Below are 23,307 nucleotides of genomic sequence, written 5' to 3' on the forward strand. Positions count from 1 at the left end.
AATAGAACAGGAGTGACAAACTAAGCTTGCAGAATTCTCTTTTCATAAGAAGTTTATTTATGCAGTGCTCAGGGTCCTGTACAACAGAGTAAAAACATACATACTGTATAATAACAGCTCTGGTTTTAATACAAACATGAAAATCAATGAGAAGTGTTGTAAGAAAGCAGTTGCCATGTGGGAAGGGTGGCAGCCCAAAGTGGTCATTCTAAAAAAACACACAATTTACACAAAACTAACACAAGTTAGTTTTAAAATTATTGGGATGTATTAAGGTCCCTTCAAAACAAAGTCCAAACGTCCCAACTCTGGCTCAACACAGAGCTCATGATTCCTGCAGAAAGGCTGAAGAGAGCAGCCCCTAAACTGGAATCACCTCCAGAAACAATCACTCCAATCAGTCAGTGGAAGAGGTTGGGCCAAAGGGATAAGGTAGCCTGAAATAACCAGACTGCACCATTTTTATTCCCCCTACAAATGAAGACACAAGTCAGTCATTATTCTTCCCAACCCCTAAGAACTTTACCTATGAATGGAGACCATTTCCTCTCCAGCACAACCCCCCCCCTCATTTTAAGTCCAGGAGAACAAGAAATCCTGGTAGAGCTGGGCATGAGCACCAGCCAAAGACACTGCCAGAACTATCAAACCCTTCACATTTGTGAGAGGAGCAATTCTCACAGCAAAGGAGAGACCAAACAATTAGCAGCAGCAGTAGAGAGACTTAATAATCCATAGGATTTATAAATCTGAGGCTGAAAGCCTGATGCTGGCATAAGGCTGTGATCTTGGGGAACATTCAGTGTGCCCATCAGCACAGGACCCAGATAAGGGTTCAAACAGCAAAGTTTTCACACAGTTTCCCCATTTATGGACAGGTTGACACCTGAATGGGGGAGAATGAGCTGAAGTATTGCAACCAGCCTCAAAAATAATGTCAACCCCAGAATTCTATGATACTCAGCAAAGTAAGGGAATTTGAGAACGTGCTCAAAGTGGGTTTGTTTCTCTACAAACCACGTGGATTACCTGAATTTTTAGTGGCATTTAGACACTGAGACTATAGATTTAGCACACTTAGTTTTTTCTATCTACCTAAAGTCCTCAGTTTTACAAATTTTTTTATCCAATCACAGGGTTTTTTTAGCTCTGTAGTTAAAGAAAGCTTAGCTATAAATACATTCCTGAATGAACTGACACAGGTACCTATTTGATCACTGTGTTTCCAACAACATTCATACTTAAACCCACAGTTAGTTAACTATGTGATGGACACATCAACCACAGCCTGTGCTTTTCCAAGACCTCATGTCTGTACTTAGCAACACACCCAGCCAAGCACACACACACCTGCAGCATCTGCAACCTTTTCCTGTCTTACATTTCATTTTAGGTTTCATATTTCTGTGTCTGCATACCCTAGAGGTACAGTGCTGACTGGAATCACAATAACTGGATGAAACTTCCTGAGATCAGGCAATAACACAGTTGTTCATTGAACAAAACCCATCATTTTGCAAAAGGAAATCATGCTTTAAGTACATAAACATGTGCAAGAGCCAGCCTAAATTTCAACAAAAGGTTTTCCCATACAAAGAGGCAGCTCTGAATGCAAGAGAGTGACTTAAGAGTCACAATTCCATGCTTCAGGTTTTATCCACTTGTAAATTAATGTGGTTCTCTTGCTCAGCTCAAGTTATCAATTTAAATACTGTCAGTGGGCCAAACCCAGAATCATGGTGGACAGCCCAGGACATCATTTTAAACTAACCACTGATTTTTCCAGTCACTTTGAGAAATAACCCTGGCTGCAACATCTGACTACATTAAAGGATGGATAGGAGACAATCCACACTGACTGCCAAGCCATTAAACAGTTTAGTGTAGGAAAACAGCATTCAAACCATGCCCTGATCACCTCCCCAACTCTGCCTCAGTAATTTCTTGAAGCACAGACAAAGTTTTTCTTTCAAAGCATCCTTATCCTGGCAGAAGCACTGCTTGCAGCAGATGCTGACTAGGAGGCTCTTCAGTAGCAGTTTATCCTGCAAACCCATCTGTGGGTAATCCACATTCACCCAGTTCTCACACTGAAAAGCCACAAGTAAACAAACAAACAAAAACCCCATAAGGTTCTGGTTAGAGGAAAGCTTGATGTGTGATTTTAATCATGAACAGAGCTCACTAATCTGCTAGCTGTTCCAAAATAAAAAGTTATTAGTGTATAAACTGCATTTGTATAAACCAGTAACTCAACACAGTAAAATTTCCTCTTTCCATTCTAGAAGCACAGGCAATACTGAGCCCAGATGCATGCTGCAGATTAAAAAAACTTTAATTCTGACTCTGATAGCTCTTTAAGTGCAGTTAACCACCAGCACTGCCAGAACAGAATAGAGCAAGCTTGACAAAAACAAAACTGGTGAGTAAATTCATTAACTTTAAAATCAGCTTTAATTTGTTACCCTTAAGTGCAGTTGTCAATGTAAACAAAGCAAGTTAACAATTCCAGTGAGTCACAGGACACAGCTGATATGTTCACTCCCAGCACTTGACAGCAGACTCTGATGGCTCTTCCTGGCTCCTTTTGTCAGTCTGAGAGTCTGAGAGCCATCAGCCCCCCCAGGAGCTTTACTTGGCCATTACATTTTATCCATTGGAATGTAAGAGACTGTGTTTCTAGGAATAAATACAGAGAATATTTCCACTGAGGGCTAAACATGGTTTGCATTGATGCACGCTAAGAACAGGCTCATTGCTGCTTGGAATCCAAACCACTCAATGCACAGCAGCAGATCTCAGTTGAAAAAACTTTTTGTTTTCAGAAAGTGTTCAGATGTGCAACATTTATTTGCATATGTGAGCGAGTGTGCCATGAGAACACACAACTGGAAGCAGTGCAATACATTTTCTTGTCACAATTCCTAACTAGCTACTACAGCATGACAGATCTGGAGTCATTCTCAGCTGGGGAAGCCCAAGCCACCCATTGCCATGGTACAAACTGCAGGTCCCTGCCCCAGCCAGGGCCTCTTTTTCCCTAGGAACAAACAGATCTTGCACAGGTCTGGCTGCAGCCATCACCTCCTGTTAAACACAGCTAAATGTCTGGAGTATTTAATTCAACATGATAAAGTCATTCCTGATGCTGACAATTCATTGTATTTACAGCACACTTTGGTTTTTTTACAAAAATAGAGATTCCTCTGAGGAGGATTTTTTTTTTTTTAATTGTTCTCGTGGATTGTCTATAGAATAACACCACTGAACATGTGGCAGGCAGAGGAAGGGTTTTCTCTCTAGTAGCAAAAAGGTGGAGCTGCAGAAAGCTTCCTTCTACCTTCTGAAAAGGTACAAGCCTGTACTGCATATGGAAGTGCATTTATTTAATGTTCTGATGCAATTGTTCTCCAGGCATCCCCAGCCACAGCTCTGCACATGTATCATGTACACACACCTGTACTTGTTATTACTGGCAGATGAGTCTCTTCTTTTGATCACAACGTGCTCTCTCTAACTGGGATACATCAGAGATGAACAAGCAGACTGGAACCTGTCAGCAGATCTGCTGCTGCACCCCAGGTCAGGTTTGAGCTGTGCTCCCTCTGCTAGACAACAAAAATAAACCTGTTTCATCTCCAAAAATTGAAGAGTCAGACGATTACTAAAATAAACAATTTCTTATTCAGACAGTCACAAAGTGACAAAGTTTGTTGAAAATGCTAAGTCCACAGACAGAGGAAATCTCACTCAGAACAGGCACAGTCCAGGTGGGCTGAGCAGATGCTCAGATTAAGGCCGTGTCCCTCACAGAAGAACACATCGGAAAAAGCTGCTTTTCTTTTGCTGGTCTGGTGTGATTTTGACTCCCTGGTTGCTGCCTTGTGGGCTATTGCCTTCCTGAAGATGCAAAGAATATTCAGTTACTTGTTGGTACTTCACAGCTTCCAGAATTCCTGTCAAATCCAGCATCTCTACATCACCTGCCTACCTCACAGAGTTACTGAAAAAACAGGAATCTTCACTCATTTCTCCTGGCTCAAGTAAGTCACAGAATATCTGCTACTTCTGGCTTCAGCTAACAGGCACTGCCCCTTATTATTCTTTCTATAAACTCAAAAGACAGCTCAGATTTAAAAAAAAAAACAAAACAGCACAAAAAACCCAACCAAATTACAGGACATGTTTGGTTCTTGATGAAATGCTTTGGAATCCTCAGCAAGACCCAAAATATCAGAGCTCTATCATCACACCCAGCGTGCTCAGTAGAAGGAAACTTTGTTACTTTCATTTCCCTAAGGAACAAACTGACATCTTTGGACCTTTATTTCTCCTGCAAAAGATAACCCAATCATTTCTCAGGACGCTTTGGCAAAAAGTTATTTAAAAAACCCTAATTAGTTCTGTAACTATTTTTAAACATTCTACTTTTGCAGACTACCCTGAAGTATGAAGTGGGCCTCCTCTGATTTACAGGATGCCATTTTCTAGACTGCAGCAGCAACTCACTTGACTTTTAGTGCAGCAAAACCAATTCTGTTTAGAAAAAAAAAACAATTCTGTTTAGAAAGCCTCAACCACTGCAGCTGAGCCCTGAAATGCAGACAACTGTTTATCAGCCAAGGGCAGAGTGCAGCTTGACAAAACAGAACAAATCTCTACAATCTTCAGTGCATCCCCTATGAGAAAGACCACAGAACAGGTTTTATAAACCATCAAATCTGCTCTTTGTTGGCTTTTTTTTCAGTACAGTGTGGGCAAAGTAAAGTTTACTCACCAACTTCTTGTCCATTTTTGCTTTGATATCTCTTGCAAGAGTGAAAAATGCCTGTGACAAGCAAAATGGTTGTTACATGCTTAGTAAAATCTATTCCATCATTTTTGTTCAGCAAACAGCTGCCCCCAAGTTTCTACATGCACTGAACTCTAAAAGAACTTCTAAAGTTTTAGGTTTTGTTTTTCCTCCTCCAGGTTTTGATGTTTGATGGGATTAGAAATAATTCCACCACCTCCTTTTTGAGCCTGGAAACCACACCAGCTCACATCACCCACAGGGTTTACACAGTGGGAAAACAGAACCTTTTATCAGTGAAGGTTTTGTTTGGATCTGCACTCCCAAACAAGAATTTTGCATCCAACCAGGATGTACAAGTGTTCTCATGGCTTGTCTGAACAAACAAGGCAATACACAGAAAAGAAAGGTTGCAGTACTCACATTCTCTATGTTTATATTTGCTTTTGCACTGGTCTCCATAAATTTAATCCCAAAACTTGCAGCAAGCTGAACAAAAGCAGGTTTCATGTTAGTTGGATAATTGCAGGAACAACAACCACAGGAAACACAACCAACTGCCCAGGCTCTGCACCCACAGGGACTTGGGGCCTTACTCAAGCAGAACAATTTGCAGAAATTGGGCACTAAATCTCATTTCTGTCATTTCAGTTCTCACAGGGCTTTTGTTGGGTTAAACTGCACACATTTTCATCTGCTCCTTTAGTATTTTTTTTCATAGATAACTTGTCAGTCATGCAACAGAAGCACTTTCTCTGCCCTAAGTAACACCTGATGCCAGAAAACACAACCCTGCCTACCACACCTCACCAGCTTTCAGCCAAAAGGAGACATTTTCTAAATATCCTGCTCCAAAATGCTTTTTCCTGTTTTCTAAGAAAACCCCACCCAACAAACCTTCACCTGGCAATCAACTAAAAACTCTTCACACAGAGTCATCTTTTCAGCAGAGTGGGGAAATGGACTGCAAGGACAGCTTGGGAATGTTCCTGAGTTCCCCTCAGAGCCACCACCAAGGTGCCAGAGCAGTAAAACACAGACAATAAAACCACAGCTGAGGTGCCACAGATCACAGCTCCAGCACTCACCTTCTCCCCTTGCTCTCTGGACACTTGTCTTTTGTCATTTGCATCACATTTGTTCCCAAGGATCATTTTTTCAACATCTGGAGAGGCGTGCTGAGATGGGAACAGATCAAAGACAGAACTTTGGATTGGGGCTTTTTACACAAATAGCAACAACAAGATGAGCCTTAACACAGATGCTGGTTCAGAGCCTTTTCTGCACATCTCCCAGGCCCCTCACCCCAGCTGCAGGCACTGAGCCCTGGGTGTCCTGTGCAGTGACAGCTCTCAGGTCACTTGTCCTGGCAGGAAAACATTGGCTTTGAGGTCCCCTCATCACCATGGGGGGTGCAGCCCCCCCCTGGCTGCTGCTCCTGTCCCTATCAGCTGAGACCTGCCAGGACTTAGCACCCACTCTTATTCAATTTATTTTCCAAGCAAATATATTCAAAAGAAGCTTAAGTGTTTTGAAGCTTTTTTTTTTTTTTTTTCCTCAGCTACTTTTGGGGGAGGAAGCAGGGTCTTTACTATCCAGTAAATAAACAGAGAAATTACCTCTTCAATATTCCTGACCCAGTTCCGAATATTTTCAAAAGATTTTTCGTTGGTGATGTCATAAACCAACATAATGCCCTGAGGATCAAGGAGAGAGATTATTTTGGCGAGAATTCATTTAACCAAGAATTAAACAAGCATTCATTTAACCAAGACTGACAGTCCCACCCACAGCAGAGGAGCAGCTTATCAGAGGTTGGGTTTAGAGCAGCCGGGTCACAGTCCCGTGTCACACTCAACCACACTTTGTCCCTCGCCAGTGATCCCGGGAGGAAAGGTCCCGCGGGAGCCCCCGAGGGAAAGCAGAGCACGGAGCTGAGCAGTTGGGTCGGTTCCGTGTCAAACCCAATCCCTGCGGCCGAGCCGGTTCCGCACCCCCCGCGCGGCTCCTACCATGGCTCCCCGGTAATAGGCGGTGGTGATGGTCCGGAACCGCTCCTGCCCCGCCGTGTCCCTGCAACACAGAACACACCAGGGGGGCTCACACACCACACACCCTCCCACACCTCTTTAATTTGAGGCAGTTTTGAGGTGCATTAAAAGGAGCTTGGAGTTCACTGCTGGGGAGCCCCGCGGTAAAGTCCGCACCCCCACCCCGGGCAGGGCTGCAGCTGCGGGACAAACCCCTTACCAGATCTGCAGCTTGATCCTCTTCCCGTCCAGCTCAATGGTTCTGATTTTAAAATCAATTCCTGGAACGAGAAGTAGCTCAGTCACCGCCCGCTTCTGCCGAAACCCAAACCCAAACTTTTTTCCCCTCTGCTTTCAGGGCTCAGCTTTCCCGTCCCCAGGAGGAGCCCGGCACCGCGTCCCTCCCCTCCGCCAACCAAACCAGCGACCGCAGTCCCCGCGGAGGAAACCAGCACCGAACCGAACCGAACCGGACTGGGGCCGGGCTGCCCTGCGCTCCTCACACAGAACCAGCACCGAGCCCGCTGGAGCCGCCCGCCACGGCAGCGAACCCGCCCGGAGCCGCGTCCGCCGCGATCAAACTCCTCCGGAGGAAGGAGCCGCCGCCGGTACCCGCGGAACCGGCCCATGACCCCCCCGGTCCGATCCGGTCCGGTTCCCTCCTCACCGATGGTGGAGATGAAGGTGGCGTTGAAGGCGTCCTCGGAGAAGCGGAAGAGCGCGCACGTCTTCCCCACGCCCGAGTCGCCGATGAGCAGCAGTTTGAAGAGGTAATCGTACGTCTTCGCCATGTTCGCGGGCACCGCCCCTCCCGCCGCGCCCGCCGCACATCCCCGCCCGCCCCGCGCCCGTTGGCTGAGCCCGGCAGGAAGAGCGCGGAGCCGGCGCCTGATTGGCGGGAGGACCCGGCTCGCTGTGTAAGAGGCGGCGCGATTGGCCGGTGGATTCCCCACCCCACGTCACTTCCGAATGCGAGCGTAAAGCGCGTGCGTTGAGCTAGTGACGTCACGGCTTTAACTGCCCGCTGGTGCGTGACGTCACCCGAGCAGAAGAGCTACAAGAAAACCAACCACAAAACCCCCCCAAAACAACCCCACCCCAACCCTAACACAACCAAACCCAGGAAATGAGCGGGAGGAGGCGCCGGGACCATGAGGAACGTGTTTAATATGAAACAGCACGGACAGGCGCGGCGGGAGCTCTGCCGGGGAATACAAAATGGCTGCCGAGGCACAGGGGAGGTGAAGCTGAAGGCACCCACGGCCCCGGGGCTCCTCTCCTGCTCCGGGCTCCTCCACCCCAGGGGCTCGAGGCCGTGCTGGTGGTGCCGGGGAACGCCCGAGGCCTCGTGCTGTTCATAACTTAAATGTTTTTTTCTGTGCTACAGAGAGAGAAAAGAGGGAGGGAGGGTGCAGGAGATGCAGGGGACGCCGTGTGGCCGCCGGGGCTCTGTGCCTGCTCATATACAGTTCAGTTCATTTAGCGTCTGGTTCAGTGTCTGGTGCAGCTCCAAGTTCTCTTCTTTTGCTTGAGCCAGTTTTCCTAGTGAGAAAGAAGAAAAAAAGCCCCAAGTTATCCCACACGTTACCTCACAGCCTTTTCCCTCTCAATAACCCCATCACTTACCTGTTCCAAACACCACTAAAACTGCATCCACAAAACAGGGCCAAGTGTTTTGGTAACTGCCTGAATTCAGTGGCTTTGGGGCAGGTTTTGTGTGTGATGTGAGATTCCTGTTTTGATTTTAGTGATTTACAGAGCACCCTCCAGAGCTTCCCTCGTCCTGGGAGGGCTCAGCCAGGCAGGAGCCCATCTGGACACCAAACTCCTCGGGAGCCCTGGAGTTCAGGGCATCCCCAGCCCCTGCCTGACCCTGAGCGTGAGGAGCTGAAGGGATTTTCAGTGTCATGATGAGTGTGCTTGAGGTGAATGATAAGGAAATAAACCCCAGAAGCTGGAGGGTAGAGGTATCTTGTTTTTATTGAGCTCAGTTCTCCCAGAGGAGGTGGAAGGATGGCTCAGGGCAGGCGCAGAGAAGGGAGAGGGAGTGCAGGGAAGGAAAGCAGAGGAGAGGCCGGAGCCGGGCGGGTGGTGCCGGTCACAGGGAGGTCATGTCATTGAGAGCATGGTCAAGCTCCTCACTGATTGCTTTGTACTTCAGCTTCTGAGCATACAGCTCGTCTGCAGGTCAGGAGGATCGGCAAGAAATGCAGAAAAACAGTCCAGAGGAAGAGATGGAGACAGGCAGGAGGCAGCAGGCAGAGCAGTTGGAGAGGAAACAAAAAGAAGAAATGTGTGAGCATTGGTGTGAAAACAAAAAAATGCAGAGAGCTGCCAGGAAAGAAGCTTCATCTGCATTTCCTTTGGTTTTAACCTCACACAAAATTATTTTCCAGTAATCAGATAAAGTTAGGTTGTGATCTTGTGATTAACAGAAAGAGCTCCTGAGTCCCTGGATTCATGAGCTGGACAAAAGCAGAGCATTGTCATTTGCTGTTCAAAGAGAGGAGAAGTTCCTCCAGCCAGGAGGCACCATGGAGGTGTCCAGCAGACACATCACACTGATCCAATCAGCCTCTCTCTCCTTTCCCAAGAAAATGTGAAGCCTGCTCCCAGAATTTTGTTTTCAGATTTGAAAGTGACTGCTTTTAAATGAAACTCCAGTGACTTCCTACCTTCCAAGTCATCAATAGACTTTTCCAGTTTGGCAACTGTTCTCTCTGCAAACTCAGCACGGGTTTCAGCCTGAAGAAAATGAAATGGAGTCATTGGATGGTGTTTAAAAAACAATGCCAAAAGGGAGCTGGAAGTTGGGCACACTTACTTCCTTGAGCTTGTCAGACAGAATCTTGATTTCTTCTTCGTATTTATCTTCTTTTTCTGAGTACTGTGAAAACAATCAACACTCTCTGTAAGGGAAGCTGTACCAACACCACTACATCTTTATGAAACAGTGACCTATATTTAACTACATTTCCTTTTACAGCAGCTGCAAACACCCTTTCCACGTGTTTCTCCTCTTCCCAAAGTTATTTCAGACATTTCAGGTACATAAACCACCATTTCAAGACTGGGGATGTCCCAACTCCTCCATGTGTCACATCCTAATGAGCTGTTCCTGTGCAGCACAACACCACCACCGTGTGAGGGAACAGGAAGCCAGCTCAGCCCTTCCACTTTCTTTGTATTTCTGGATTATTTCTATGGATTTTAATGACACCTTTTGGCTCTGTCCCTCAGTGCTCAGAAAGAACCAACCTTTTCAGACTGAGCTTCCAAGGACTTCAGGTTGTTAGTGACATTCTTCAGCTCCTCTTCAAGGTCACTACATTTACTACAGGGAGAAAATGAAAAATAAAAATGACTCCTGTCCTTGTTATGACTGTTACTTATCAAGAAGTTTAAAAATGAGAGGTGAAGTCATTATAAAGTCTGAAAGGAAAAAAATGAGTGGAGAGAGTACTAAAAAGCTGCTCTGTGTGTGCTACATGCCTGCCTGCCTTCCAGTTGGAGATTTTCCTACTGAAATAAAGCTTGGACTTTTACTGTTCCCTAGAATGCTCCCTGAGCTGCAGTTACTCACACTTCAGACACCTCTGCTCGCTCTTCAGCCCTTTCCAGCTCACCCTCCAAAATCACCAGCTTACGGGCAACCTGTGGAGAGAAAAGAGCTGCACTGAGCCACTCTGTCCCTTCTGGCTCATTCCTCTCCAAGCTCCTGCTTCTTTCCTTCTGAATGATGAAATCAGACTCAAACACACAGGTACAGCTTCAGATCTCACTGTGTTCTTAGCACCAAAGAGCGAAGATGCTGCAAAGTCACTATTAAAATGACTCCTAGTTGGGAATGTTCCAAAGTCGACCCATCCCAGAGTGAGGAATGTCCAGGGAATGAGTGACCTGAGGAGTCACAGAGTGCTCAGAGCTCTGCCCTGGGTTTAACCTTTTCCTTATCCTTTTACCTCTTCGTATTTGCGGTCAGCTTCTTCAGCAATGTGCTTTGCCTCCTTCAGCTGCATTTCCTGAATTTCCATTTTCTCTTCATCTTTCATTGCTCTGTTCTCAATAACCTTCATTCCTCTGCAGAAGTCAAACACAGAAGCATTTTAACCCTTTTATCTCAAAGCTCCTAGAGTGGAATTCAGTGTAACCCAAAGGTGGCCCTTTAGGACCAAACCCTTCTGTTCTTAACAGAATTGCTCAGCCAAGCCTATAAAACATTTCACTCTCTGACATGCAAACCACACGAGCATGTGCAGATGCTGGAATTTCTTACACATTAGCAACTATTTTCTTTTAAAAAGGAAAAAAAAAAAAAAAAAAGGAAATGTACCTCTCACTCTCATCTGCTGCTTTCTCAGCCTCCTCCAGTTTCTGCAGGGCTGTGGCCAACCGTTCCTGGGCACGATCCAACTCCTCTTCCACGAGCTGGATACGTCTGTTGAGAGCTGCCACCTCCCCTTCAGCCTGCAGGAAATAAAAACACACAAAATAAACCACCCAGAGCTGAGCTTCCCTCCAAGCCACTTGCAAATGTTCCCAACTAATCAGCTTCCCTTATAACTGCAAAGGCTTCACCTCGGTGCAGGCAGGGAAGCTCTGGGAACTTTCCCTCTCTGCTTTGTTTGCTGAAACTCTTGGCATCTCAGGAATGTCAAGGTATGGGGTATGTGTTTCTCCTTTCTTTTTTAGTGGCCCTTATCATTCCTGCCATACAATGAAGGAGTCAACATTTCAGATCACTTTACAGGGCTGGATCTACCCATAGAATTCCAAAGTGAAAACCTGAACTGTTTCCAGAATAGCTTGTGCAAAAAAAAACCCTCCCAAAAAAAAAAACCAAAAAACAACAACCCTTCACAGTTGACTTCTCTGCTCTTGGTTTCATCAGAGATTGCAGCAATATCCTGTCCCAGCACACTGCAGACAAAGCCATTTCATGATCCTCAGCCTGCAAACCTTCATCATCTTTACCTGGTACAGGTACAGCTGTGCTCAGCAGGGCAGAGGGCAACATTAGGTACTTCCTAAAATAAGTTCACTTTCACTGCTTCCTGTGGTACTTCAGGAATCAGGAAGAAAGCTTTTCTTAATATGTTTATATACTACTGAATGAACTGCACAGTAATTTGAAACTCCAATAAAGTTAAAAAAAAAAGGATAATAAATTGTTGGGAGAGATGCTTGAACAGAGACAATAGGAACAAATCAATGCCCAGGAACACCCTGTGTTCATTCAGTGAAGATTCCTTCAGTTGCTTGTTAGCTGAAGGAAAATAAAGTCAGGATTTATGCACCTAATTGTCCCTAAATCTAAGCATGACTGCCATAGACAAGATCAACTTTTTTTTTTTTTTTTTTAAAAACAAGCACCCAACCCTTTGGGAGGATACAGATCCTGCAGGGGCAATGGGTTTATGTTAAAGACTCAAGAAAAAAATTTTGTTTTGCTGCAGCTTCTCGACTCTGGTTCCTGACTGCTCCTCCCAAGTTGGAGGAAGTGGTTTCCATTCATAGCTGTGCCATCTTGGAGAGGCTTTCAGTGACTGCTCCAAGTGGGAGCTGACCCAGAATTCCTCTGCTCATAGATTATCCTGCATTTTTATTCGGTTTTTTTAAACACAGTGCTACGTGGTTTAACTTTCTCGATGTACAGGCAAAGCATCGATCGTGGAGAAAACTGGCAACTGCAGCTCCTGTCACTAGATTGGACACTTTTAAGTCATTCTTTAATTAAGCAAGACTCCAAAGCTGCGGAGACGAGGCCACTGGGAAGCTGGAGTTGGTCTGGCCCCACCTCTCCCAGGAGCAGCCCGCAGTCCTTATACGGTAAAACTAACTCGCTGACATGTGATAAAATAGCAGGAAGATGCCGGGCAGGCTGATCACACACAAATCTAAGTGAAACCAGCTGTCCGACCCCGGGAGTGCCGCACACTAGCGGCGAGTTCTCGTTTCTCTGTGAAAACCAGGAGGGAAAGTTGTTTTCCAGGAGTTCGGACACTTCCCAGCTGTGCCCGAGCCAGCGGTTGCTGCGCCGAGAGGCGGGAACTCCCCGCTCCTTGTCATGCAGCGCTTTTTCCTAATTAAACAGCCATTTCCTCCCGAGCTCCTCACCGCCTCCCGATGCCCATCGGTGCTCCCAACGCTTTTTCCCCCGGGAACGGCCCCGAAGCCCCAGCAGCAGCGGGGCCGGGAGCAGCCGCCGCGCCAGCGGTTTCCGCGGGGAGGTGCGGAGCAGCGAGAGGGAGAGCGGAGGAGCGGAGGCGGCGGCGGTTTGAGCCGTCCTGAGACAGCGGGGAGAGAGACGGGAGCCGCCCCAGCGAGAGAGAGCCAGAGACAGGAAGGAAGGAGCACAGGGCAGCCCGGAGAGAGCGAGCGGGAAGAGGCGAGCAGGCAGCCCGGGCGGTCTCACTTTCTCCCGCAGGTCCCGTTCCAGGTCCAGCTCCCGCTGGAGAACCTGGGCGCGATCCTCCGCCTCATCCGCCTGTTGCTGCAGGCATTGGATCTTCCTCTTCACCGCTTCCAGGGAGCTCGGCGCGGCCATGGGCGCGGTGCGGGCGGGCAGAGCGCGGAGGTGCTGCACGTGGCGGCGCGCGGCCCCGCGCCTTTCAATGGCCCGATGACGTCACGCGGCTGGAGGTGGAGGTGGGGGCGGTGACGTCGCACGGAGCCAGCGGCGCAAACAGCGCCGGGATGGGCGCGTCCCCAGCCCGCTCCGCCCGTTCCGCCTCCGTCCCCTCCCCGCCGCAGCCCCCGCTCCTGGCGGGCACAACCGGGGCGGGACACCCCCCACCCCCTTCTCCCCTCCGGGCACTTCTAGAGGTGGGGGACGAGCCCCCCGCTGCCTGACAGAACCCCCCCCACGGTTCGTTCCTGCCGTGTTTGGGCTCAGGCAGAGCACAGCGAAGCCGAAGCCGAAGCCGAACCCCGCTGTTCTGACAGCAAAACCAGCGGGGGGGTTGGAGGGGGTGGTGTGGGTTTGTGAGCGGCCGTGTGGCTGAAGCCAAAGCTCATCCGCACCCCCCCAGCTCATCCGCCTCTGCCGCGGCTTCCCTGGAAAATCCCCATTTTGTTTCCTTCGATTTAAGGCAATTCGGTATTTCCTCAGGAATGCAAACGCTGCCCCCTCTCTGGGAACTCCCCGTGGGTGCAGTGCAGCCCTGTGGGGTGCTGGTTCCAGGGGCTGCTGTGGGTGCTGTGCCCGCAGCACGGTGACACAAACTCTGCTCCCCCCTCCCAGCAGTGCGGGTGCTGCGTGGGCACTGAAAACACAGCGAGAGTGGCCGTGGGCAAACAGGAGCCACGGGTACGTACGTCAGTGGCCTTCTTCTCAGCCTGCTCCAGTTTCTCCTGGGCATCCTTGAGAGCCTCCGAGTACTTATCCAGCTCATCTTCAGTTCCTTTCAGCTTCTTCTGCAGTGCCACCAGCTCATCCTCCACCTTTCAAGAGAAGGGAATAAACCCCAAAGTGAGCATTTTGCTGTATTAGCAGTTTCAGATGAATATGGTTAAAACCTCTCTTTACTGTTAGTTTTAACTTCATGTAACATACAAAGAGCCACAAAAGTTGAGATCAAAGTTCTGCTGGGGCAAGCAGTCTGGGAAGGACTGGCAGGAGTTGCCAGGGGCAGATGATTAAAAGCATCATCAGCACTCCCATCCACCACACACACGTGGTTTGATACACAACTTGATATAAAACCTTATAAAACTTGATATAAACCCTTTTTCACCTCATTTCTATTCTGCACTCCCCAACATCCTGCAGCAGTGAGTTCTACAACATAATTAAAAATGTTTTAACAATCACACAGCTGCGTGTCTTGTGTGACTTGGTGATTTATTAGGAAATCAGTCCCTGGGTAGCTGGAAAACACAAGTGGGTGTTCCCTGATCACCTTCTGTGTGTTGTTCAAGACACCCAAACCTGAGGGGATCCTCTGGAGTCATCTGCCCTGTGACAGAGCAGCAGGAGGTGGCACTCGGTGACCTCTGGAGGTCCCTTCCAAGTGGAATTATTTTGTGAGTGAGTGGGCCAGCAAGGTACACTCCATCCTACCGTGAGCTTCAGGCTCACTCCTCCATACCATATAAATCCATATTGTATCCTAGAACAGGACTATTTATAACCTGCCAGGAGACTGTTTAATGACAAACTGTCTCATGCTCTCTGAAGAATTTACATTATCAGGAGGCTGCTGCTGATAAGGGTGTGCCTGCAAACCCATCTGCTCCAACATTTGCAACACAAACCAGGTCAGGCTGGAGAGAAACTGATTTAACCATTTAGCTCTGCCTTCACCTCAGCTTTGTCTGTCAGAATAGTTCACCTGAAACAGTTTGTGCTTCAGTGCACTGACTTAGGTCACTCCAGCTTCAGTCAAAGACAGCTTGAACAGCATTTCTGGCAGGGTGCTGTTCTTGAAGGTTGTTGTGGGGCTGTACTTTTACTCAGAGAAAGCAGATAGTGGGAGAGAACTGAACATGTTTGCTTGGAGTCAGGAAGAGGAAGGAAGTGATGCTTGCTTTGTGGGTGCTGTTAAAATCACCCCTGTGCCCACATCACAAAAGAAAAAGCTGGAAAAATTGAGAGAATTCAGGAAAAAAAAAAAAAAAGAGAGTAAAATCAAAGGTTTATTTTTCTTTTTATTGTGAAGCAACAATTCCTATCTCTGAAATAGGGAGCAGACAGCCAGGGTGATGTGTGCAGCTTGTACAAACTGACAGAATGACAGAGAAGAGACAAAGAGCTTTTCCTTACATTGGGGCAGGGAGTGGCAGCAGCAGCTGACCCTTTGGAAAACCTGTTCCCACCCAAGCTTTTCTTTTTTATTTTTTTTTTTTTTTTTTAGCTGTAGCTAAAGGAATCTTAAGTTATCTCACTCAGGATCTCCAACTGAACCTGAGCACAAGAAATCTTTGGCCAAGTGAACACTCACAGTGTAAGACAGCAGTCAGGAAGATGCAGGAGAAGCAAACACATTTAGGGGAAAAAAGGAAAATCTGAACAGCACGAGAAGTGCAGTTTACTTCCATTCTAAAATTGTTCTGGAGATACCATAGCTCAAATATGAGGTAGATATACCAAATAAATAACTTTGAAAAACAAAAGAATAGGAAAATGTTACCAGTATAACTCAGTTAAAAGAAGAGCTTTCAAGTTAAGATATTTCTGATTATTCTTAACACAAAAATACATCATCTGCTGTTGAGTCACTGCTGGCACCACTCTGTACACCAAGGACTGGTCAAGTGAACTTTGTTAATTCACTCAGTTAATGTTTAGCCACAGCTGATGCTTCAGGAGGTATCAGCAGGAGCCCTACAGGTGCTGAAGGCACACAGCTTGGTTTGGGGTATGTCAGAGCTTCCCCATGGAATCACAAGCACAGGAAAAAGAAGGCAATTACCTCAGAGTCAAGAAAGCTCAGGCAAAGTACTCTTAATAATCAGTGGAAAGTGCTCATTTCACAAAGACTCAGCTGCCTGAAGGGAGAAGTTAGTACTTAGCCCTGCCTGTAGAACAGCACAAAAAGGCAAAAGTCTTCCACAGAAGGTTAACAGGAAACCCAGCTTCACATTATTTTGCTTTCTGAGTCAGGAAGTTGCAACACAGCATTTTGTTGCCCTTCTTCCCACAGCACACCCACCACCAGTGATTTTGGTTCTCCTTACCTGTTTGCATTTGTCCTCGGCTGCCTTCTTATCCGTTTCAGCCTGCTCTGCTCTGTCAATGGCATTCTCCTTGTCCAGCTTCAACATCTGCATCTTTTTCTTGATTGCTTCCATGTTTGCAAAGGGATACTTTGTATCTGTGGGGCAACTGGAAGAATTCCGAAGGGCAGAGGTTTAGATTTCTTTTAACAGCCCGGGGAGAGGAAGAAGTTATACCCAGGCAGTCACAGGGAAAATGAGCTCAAGGGGTTGTGGAGAGCTTTAAACCCAGAGCCCCCTGGACAAAACCCAGATCTCTTGGCCTCTTCTCTGCTCTTTCACACACAGCCTTTCTAAGGAGTGAGCTGGAACAGACTCACTAGAGGAATCTTCACCCCTCCATCATCTCCTTATTTGGGTCCTGTTTTCTTAAAGAGAAAACTGTTTCCATTTTTAAGCTTCTGACTGAAAGAAAAGTGTTGACACATGAACACCACTGAAAGCTTATTAGCACCCCTCTGTGTTTGCAGAGCAATTCAACAGCCCAGTAGATCTACCAGGATGGTCCAGCTTCTTAAAATAATGCCACAAGATTAATGAGGGAAAGGATCTTTTTGGATCCCTTCAAAATACATCCATCCATAAAACAAAATGAAAAAAAATAATCTATGGTATAGATTATGTAGTGGTATAGTGGTAGCTAAATTTATGTTATGAAAAGATGCAGGATAGGGTATGAGACAGCAGGGTTTTTTTGCTGTGAAAATAAGCATTGGTGTTAGGGAACTAGTTATAATTTCTTACTGTATAATACATCACAGAGGTCAGATTTAGACCCCAAGTTCAGGCTCAAAGGGACTCAGTGAGTTTCAGTCCTGGTCTTTGAAATTTCACTCACTCAGTACTTAGGGAACTGAACAATATACCTGAAGTTGCAGTCTGATGAGCACAGTAAATCATTTCTTCTGCTATAGAAAGCAGTCATCAACTCTTGTTAGCCAAGGCAAGAGTAGGCTCTGGGAAGAACATGAGGAGCAGCTCTACTGTGAACACCCAACAAGAGCATCCAGCATAGAATCATAGAATCATAGGGGTTGGAAGGGACCTCGAAAGATCATCTAGTCCAACCCCCCCTGCCAGAGCAGGGCCACCTAGAGTACATCACATAGGAACGTGTCCAGACGGGTTTTGAATGTCTCCAGTGAAGGAGACTCCACGACCCCCCTGGGCAGCCTGTTCCAGGGCTCTGTCACCCTTACTGTAAAAAATTTTTCTGGATATTCAACTTGAACCTCCTGTGCTCCAATTTACACCCATTACCCCTTGTCCTATCACTGGTCACCACTGAGAAAAGCCTAACTCCATCTCCCTGACACTCACCCCTTACATATTTGAAAACATTGATGAGGTCACCCCTCAGTCTCCTTTTCTCCAGACTAAAGAGACCCAGCTCCCTCAGCCTTTCCTCATAAGGGAGATGTTCCACCCCCTTAATCATCTTAGTAGCTCAGCAGGGCCAGGACAATTCTTGTTTCTTTTCCCAGCCCTATTAAACAGATCTCCAGGCTCCCTGTTGCTCCCTCCTGTCCCGTCCTATGCTCTTCACAGCCCCTGACAGCTTTGTCCTGACTGCAACAGGGGCTGCCTTGCTCCAACAGGACACAGAAAGCACGTTTTGGCTTTGCTCTGCAGGGGAACCTTCCTGCCCTCGTATTCCCCCAATTCTTTCCCCACTTCAGGTCCCATTAACCCCCTCATGATCCATGATCCCTGGGTCGGAGCCTCCTCAGATCCCCAGGGCCCAGTGCGCCCTGCTGGGCCTTCCCTCAGCCATGGTACCAGGAGACACCACAAGCCTGCCCCACGCTCTGGAGTGAGCTGGCACGGCACTGAAAGGCCCTCAGCCGAGACTTTGGTGGGGAAATTGCCCTTTTTTAATCTCGGGTCAGCAGCAGAACAAACAGAAAACCAATAACCAACGCAACACCCGTGAGGACCCCACAAACCATCCCCAAACATCCGCCACCCCAACTCACAGCACTGAAAGAGGCAGCTCAGGATGCCTTTTGTCAGATTTATCGCTCTTTCCATCCCCATAAAACACAACGCTCACACCGTCCCTCACCCTAAGGACCAAACCCCCCCCCCAGCCCCAAGATGGCTGCCGGGAGGCGCCCCCGGGGGCTCCACTGTGGCGGCGCCAAGATGGCGGCGGGCGCGAAGACTACAGCTCCCATGGGGCTGTGCGGGCCCGCCCGGCTCCGTCCTTCACCCAGCGCCACCAAACCCGGGCTCCGAGAGGTCTTTTTAAAATGTTTTTTAAATTTTTTTCCCTCCTTTTAAGTATAAAATAGCGCTCTCAGTTTTTAACAGCTGTAAATGGAACCCATTCGCTGGGAAATGGCGTGCAGGCTCTTCCCACCTCAGAGCGTGCCTCAGCGCACCTCATCCTTCATGTGCTTTCATGCCCCACAAAAACGGCGGGATTTGCCTCCTTTTCCCTCTCCCGCAGGTACCTCTGCCTCATAGACGTTTTTTCCCCCCAGTGATTTAAGCAGCGAAAGATAAACCCACAAATTCTCAGCTCTGGGAACAGCCCTAAGGAGCTGAGCTGAGGCACCAAGTTCTGTGAACCCGCAGAAACGTCATTAAAACCAAAAAACCACGGGGATTATCGGTTCTTCCTTCACTCCTCTCACCATCCGCGGGGTCCTGCAGGGATTGGGGCTGCCAGGGAACCCCCAGGATTAGGATTAAGGAGACACACGGGGGTCCGGTTGCCATCAGCCAAGCTGCAGACTCAGCCACCATCCCGCTGCTGCTGTGTCCTTGGCACAACCACAGCCATCCCCAGTCGCTTTCTTTAGGGCAATGAACACCTTTAATATCTTCTTAATATCTTGAATATCTTTAATTCTTTTCCTGGCTGTGACCTGCTGGGCCATCTTACACTGTGCTCCTCAGAGTTCACCCCAGTTTTATGGCTCCTTTGGGGCTTCCTTCGTTCAGTCGTGCCCTCCCTGGACCTGTAGATCAGAACCCTCTGGGCTGTGCGGGGTGGCTGTGCCACAGGGGGTTTTTATGGCTCTTTTTGAGCAGAAGCAGGTTTGGGATGCAGCTTTGGAAACATCTCAGGTGGGGGAGGAAGCAGAGGGGGAAGGACTGCACCGGCCTCATCCAACCTGGCACCGGGGAACTTGTGTGATGGAGGCAAACTCAGGACTGTAACCCAGGACTACAGCTCCACGAAGCCTTGGGTGAGGGTTTCAAGCTGTCCCTCCAGCTGCTCTTGCAGCCTCTTCATCATTTCTGATGACTGAGATGAGCAGAGGTGGCTTTTCCAGCCCCTCTCCTGCTGCAGGCTTGGGCAGGCTCCGAACTGGAGCTGGGGATGTGAACACTTGAACAAGGCTCTTTTCCTATTGTATTTCTATTGCAGGGAGATATTTTGTTCTGAATCAGCTCCATAGCATGATTCAGAGCCACGTTTAGAGAGAAGCACCAAGAACGTCACCCTGAGTATGCAGCCCTTCAGCCAGTTACATTCCCTCCTTTCCTTCCCTGCTTCACAAACAGAAGTACCTAAAAAAACTCCCTGTGGTTTCTCAGCAGTGATAATCCTGTCCCTCCCACCACCTCTGACCTTCACTATCTTGGGAAACAGTGAGCAACCAAGAAGAGCCCTCCAAACCATTTTGTTTTGTTTCCAGGCAAGCAGGGGGGATGCTATCAGGAGTTCCTTTGTTTTGCCTTGTCTGCCAGGATTGTTTGGGCCCAGCAAGGCTTGGCAAGGTTGGGTGAGTAAATGTGAGAGGATACCAGGAGGAAATGAAGTTGGATTGTTGGAGGGTGTGCTCATTTCTTTGGCAGTGTGCTGCATGGGATGCGTGTCAGAACAGGCATTTTTACAGACTTGGGGAGGGATTGGACCTGTGGCCTGATGTCTAGCACGTCTCAAAGTTTTCTGTAGTCTCAGTCTCCTTTTTTAGCATGCAGTAGTTAGCTGGGATCCACACCATGTCCCATATCTCACTGTCTGGAAAGAGCAGACACCTTGTATCCCCATTTTCTCCCTGCAGTTTCTGCTCTGTTCTAAACTCCTGGTCAGAAAAAAAATCACCTTCCTCTCTTTCCATCTGCCCAAGCTCCACTCCTTCTGTGCAAAGGCCAGAAACATTACAAAGCAGAACAAAGAAGCTCTTGACAATCCTTTTACCAAATTTCCTTCTATTTCTTAATGTTTATCCTAACAGTCCCCTCTATTTTGGGTACTTCTGCTCCAGAAACTCCATATAAAAATGTTGTCTCATTAGCAGCAGACTGTAGGAAACGTGGCACTAGAATGAACACCAAACTTGTCTCTTCCTGGTGTGCCCTTTTAAATGCCAAAATCCATAAACCTTCACATCTCACTGAATCTCTTTTCTTTCTGGGTTCTCCCTGCACAGCTCTCTCTCAGCCTGAAGGCTATGGCAGGGCAGTCACCAGCTGAAACACCCTCTTCCTGATGCTTTCTCATTAAGCATTACTAACCACAGATACAGACAAGCTACAGGGCTACCTGTGACCAAAAATGCCAGACCCAGGGGGAATTTACTTCTTTTTATGAACAAACCTGGTTATCTGCATTCCCCAGCAGCATTTTCAACACCTGAGATGCTGAATTTGTCACTGTTTTGAACAGCATGGCAGAATTCACTCAGCACCTGAAACCTTCACCTGCTTGGGAAGCCTGGATGCTGCCAGTATCTGATCCACCAGAAGAAAACAAATTTCATCCCATAAACACATCAACATCCCCGGCTAATGCAGAATGGAGAGGATTCCAGAAGGGGAGGAATCAGCAGCCCTTTGGTTCTCTTTTCTTTCTGGCTGTGAGAGCCATTCTGCAGCAGAGAAGGATTTGCCTTTAACCCAAAGGACAATCATCCACACCAATCACCAGGTACTTTGCTTTAATCGCCCATTTCTGGCTCGCAGTGACAACTTTTCTTTGCCATTAGATGGCAATGTAGATCCACAAATCTTCTTCCTTCCTTGAGCCACCAAAAAACCACCTTGCTGCTGGTGGAATGGCTCTTCGAGCTTCCAATCTTTTATTTTCACACCCCTTCCTCTCACCTTTTAAGACTGAGGTATCATGAATTTGTTTTGCCATGAATTTGGGATGCCAGGATGCCTCTGGAGTCCTCAGTGGCATCAGCAATCTCTCTCCCTCCCTCCATCTAGGGCCTTCCTTTGTGCACAGAGGTTTATTTTTTCACTCTTCCAGCAATTAGTTAATTTGTCTCTTGTTTTGCTGTTTCCCCAAGACATTTTGCTGTCTCTCTCGTTTCTCAGTTTACTGCCAAGCCCAGCAGGCAAGTGAGTCATGGGCTGCCACAGGCCCAGCCCTGAAGGACACAGACTTCTGGGGTCATGAATCTCCCATCTGGGAAGTTACAAAGAGCTGCAGTGAGAAATAACTACCACCACAAAATGCTTTCCCCCCATACTCATTTTTCAGCTTTTCCATTGTCTGCACTTGACTGCTTCACTTAACTTGTGCATTGCTGGGGTTTTTCCCCTTCACATTTCCCTTTCCAGCAGAAAATGTCACTAACTCACATCCAACTGTTGCTCAGAAAACTTCCAGGTTCATTTTGTGTTCCAAAACCAGACAAGTCTGTTCCTTCAAACCTGAATATATTTGTTGGATATTTTTTTTGCTTGTTTTTTTTTTGTTGTTGTTGTTCTAGAGACTGTTTTAAGCTCAATCTCATACCAGAGTCCACCAGCTCCCAGTACTGCAATATTGATGCTGGGCAGCTGTCTGGGGAAGTTGTAAGATCTTTTGGAGTCTGATTCTTATACTGCAGAGGGATCTGTCTGGCTTGGTAACATCAGGAGTGGTGTTGTCCTGTCTTCAAGAAGATTATTGATATATCCATTTCAAATTATTTCAGACCATGACTGTGCTAAAAGCTGTTCCTGTTTCCCACAAGGTGTTTAAAGGCCACGTGTTACACCAGGGAGCAGTCACCAGATGAGCAAACAGAACCATGATCTGACTCATCTCAAGGCTCTGCAGCAGCTCAATGGCAGAGAAAAGACTCAAGAATCCCAGTCCCCACCAAAATGATCAAACCTTCACAGTGACCCAACCTGGAAAGAAAATCCTGCTAGGAGAAGTTTCAGTTCTTCTCAAGCACACAGGGAAATCTCCATGGCCTGGAGAGTCCCTGAGGATATTTGCTGCTGTTCTTGGCAGACACAATATGCTGGGGAGGGAAAAAGAAGGGAGGTGTGAAGAAAGGGTGGAAACCTCCTTGTTGCTCAATAGGAGGGGACACCACTCTTGTTCCTGATGGGAACTGACTGCTGCCATATCTGAAAATCTGTCACTTTGGTTTGTTACCTCATGGGCAAGAGCAGCCCCTTCTGAGAGCAGAGCAGACTCTGAAGTCAACTGTCTTGCAGCACTTTGATCTGAAAATACTGGTCTGTGTTGAGAATGGACAAGGGAATGAATTCCTGTAATATGGGCTACAAGGAATTACCTCTGAGATAAGAGGGTGACTTGATCTTTTTGAGAAAAAAGATTACTTCCTTATCTTGATGATATTTGCTCTGAAGGATCATCCTGTGACTGCCAGCCTTTGCCTTGCAGGATCATTCAGCTCCAGTCAGCTCCTCTGCCTGGCATCCCTCCTTCCTTTTGGAGGGCTCACTGTATTTACCACACCTTTGCCTCTTCCTCTTGGTATTCTGAGGCCCTGGAGTGGTGTCCCTGCAGCTCTGGGATGCTGTCACTGCTCACGTGCTGGAGCAGGAGAGGGCCAACCCTCT

General features: G+C 47.5%; 2 protein-coding genes across 8 annotated transcripts; both read right to left on the reverse strand.

Annotated features, from left to right (window-relative positions):
• Positions 1–12: 12 nt before the first annotated feature.
• On the reverse strand, positions 13–7,633 carry RAB8A (RAB8A, member RAS oncogene family). Of its 4 annotated transcripts, XR_003988645.1 has the most exons (9): positions 7,490–7,633; positions 7,043–7,103; positions 6,805–6,865; positions 6,412–6,489; positions 5,881–5,970; positions 5,216–5,281; positions 4,778–4,828; positions 3,049–3,900; positions 2,741–2,751 (listed from the first exon to the last, which is right to left on the reverse strand). XR_003988645.1 is itself a non-coding variant. In XM_030466632.1 (8 exons), exons 1-8 carry the CDS (start codon positions 7,611–7,613, stop codon positions 3,808–3,810), a joined length of 624 nt encoding a protein of 207 aa, XP_030322492.1. In that variant the 5' UTR covers positions 7,614–7,633; the 3' UTR covers positions 13–3,807. The 4 variants fall into 4 exon arrangements, 3 of the variants coding, with proteins under 3 accessions (XP_030322492.1, XP_030322493.1, XP_030322491.1); XM_030466632.1 differs by having other exon boundaries at positions 13–3,900; XM_030466633.1 differs by lacking the exon at positions 5,216–5,281 and having other exon boundaries at positions 2,306–3,900; positions 7,490–7,622.
• A 337-nt stretch (positions 7,634–7,970) lies between these two features.
• TPM4 (tropomyosin 4) lies at positions 7,971–16,746 on the reverse strand. 4 transcript variants are annotated; one of them, XM_008500919.2, is made up of 9 exons: positions 16,501–16,743; positions 14,140–14,265; positions 11,156–11,289; positions 10,785–10,902; positions 10,406–10,476; positions 10,081–10,156; positions 9,647–9,709; positions 9,498–9,567; positions 7,971–8,364 (listed from the first exon to the last, which is right to left on the reverse strand). In XM_008500919.2, the coding sequence occupies exons 1-9, from the start codon at positions 16,612–16,614 to the stop codon at positions 8,282–8,284; spliced, it is 855 nt and encodes a 284-aa protein (XP_008499141.1). In that variant the 5' UTR covers positions 16,615–16,743; the 3' UTR covers positions 7,971–8,281. The 4 variants fall into 4 exon arrangements, with proteins under 4 accessions (XP_008499141.1, XP_030322488.1, XP_008499140.1 ...); XM_008500918.2 differs by lacking the exon at positions 7,971–8,364 and adding an exon at positions 8,785–9,003 and having other exon boundaries at positions 16,501–16,746; XM_030466628.1 differs by lacking the exons at positions 14,140–14,265; positions 16,501–16,743 and adding an exon at positions 13,238–13,493.
• Positions 16,747–23,307: the final 6,561 nt, after the last annotated feature.

Source organism: Calypte anna, chromosome 28 (assembly GCF_003957555.1).
Source record: "Calypte anna isolate BGI_N300 chromosome 28, bCalAnn1_v1.p, whole genome shotgun sequence".
In the NCBI taxonomy this organism is placed as follows: domain Eukaryota; kingdom Metazoa; phylum Chordata; class Aves; order Apodiformes; family Trochilidae; genus Calypte; species Calypte anna.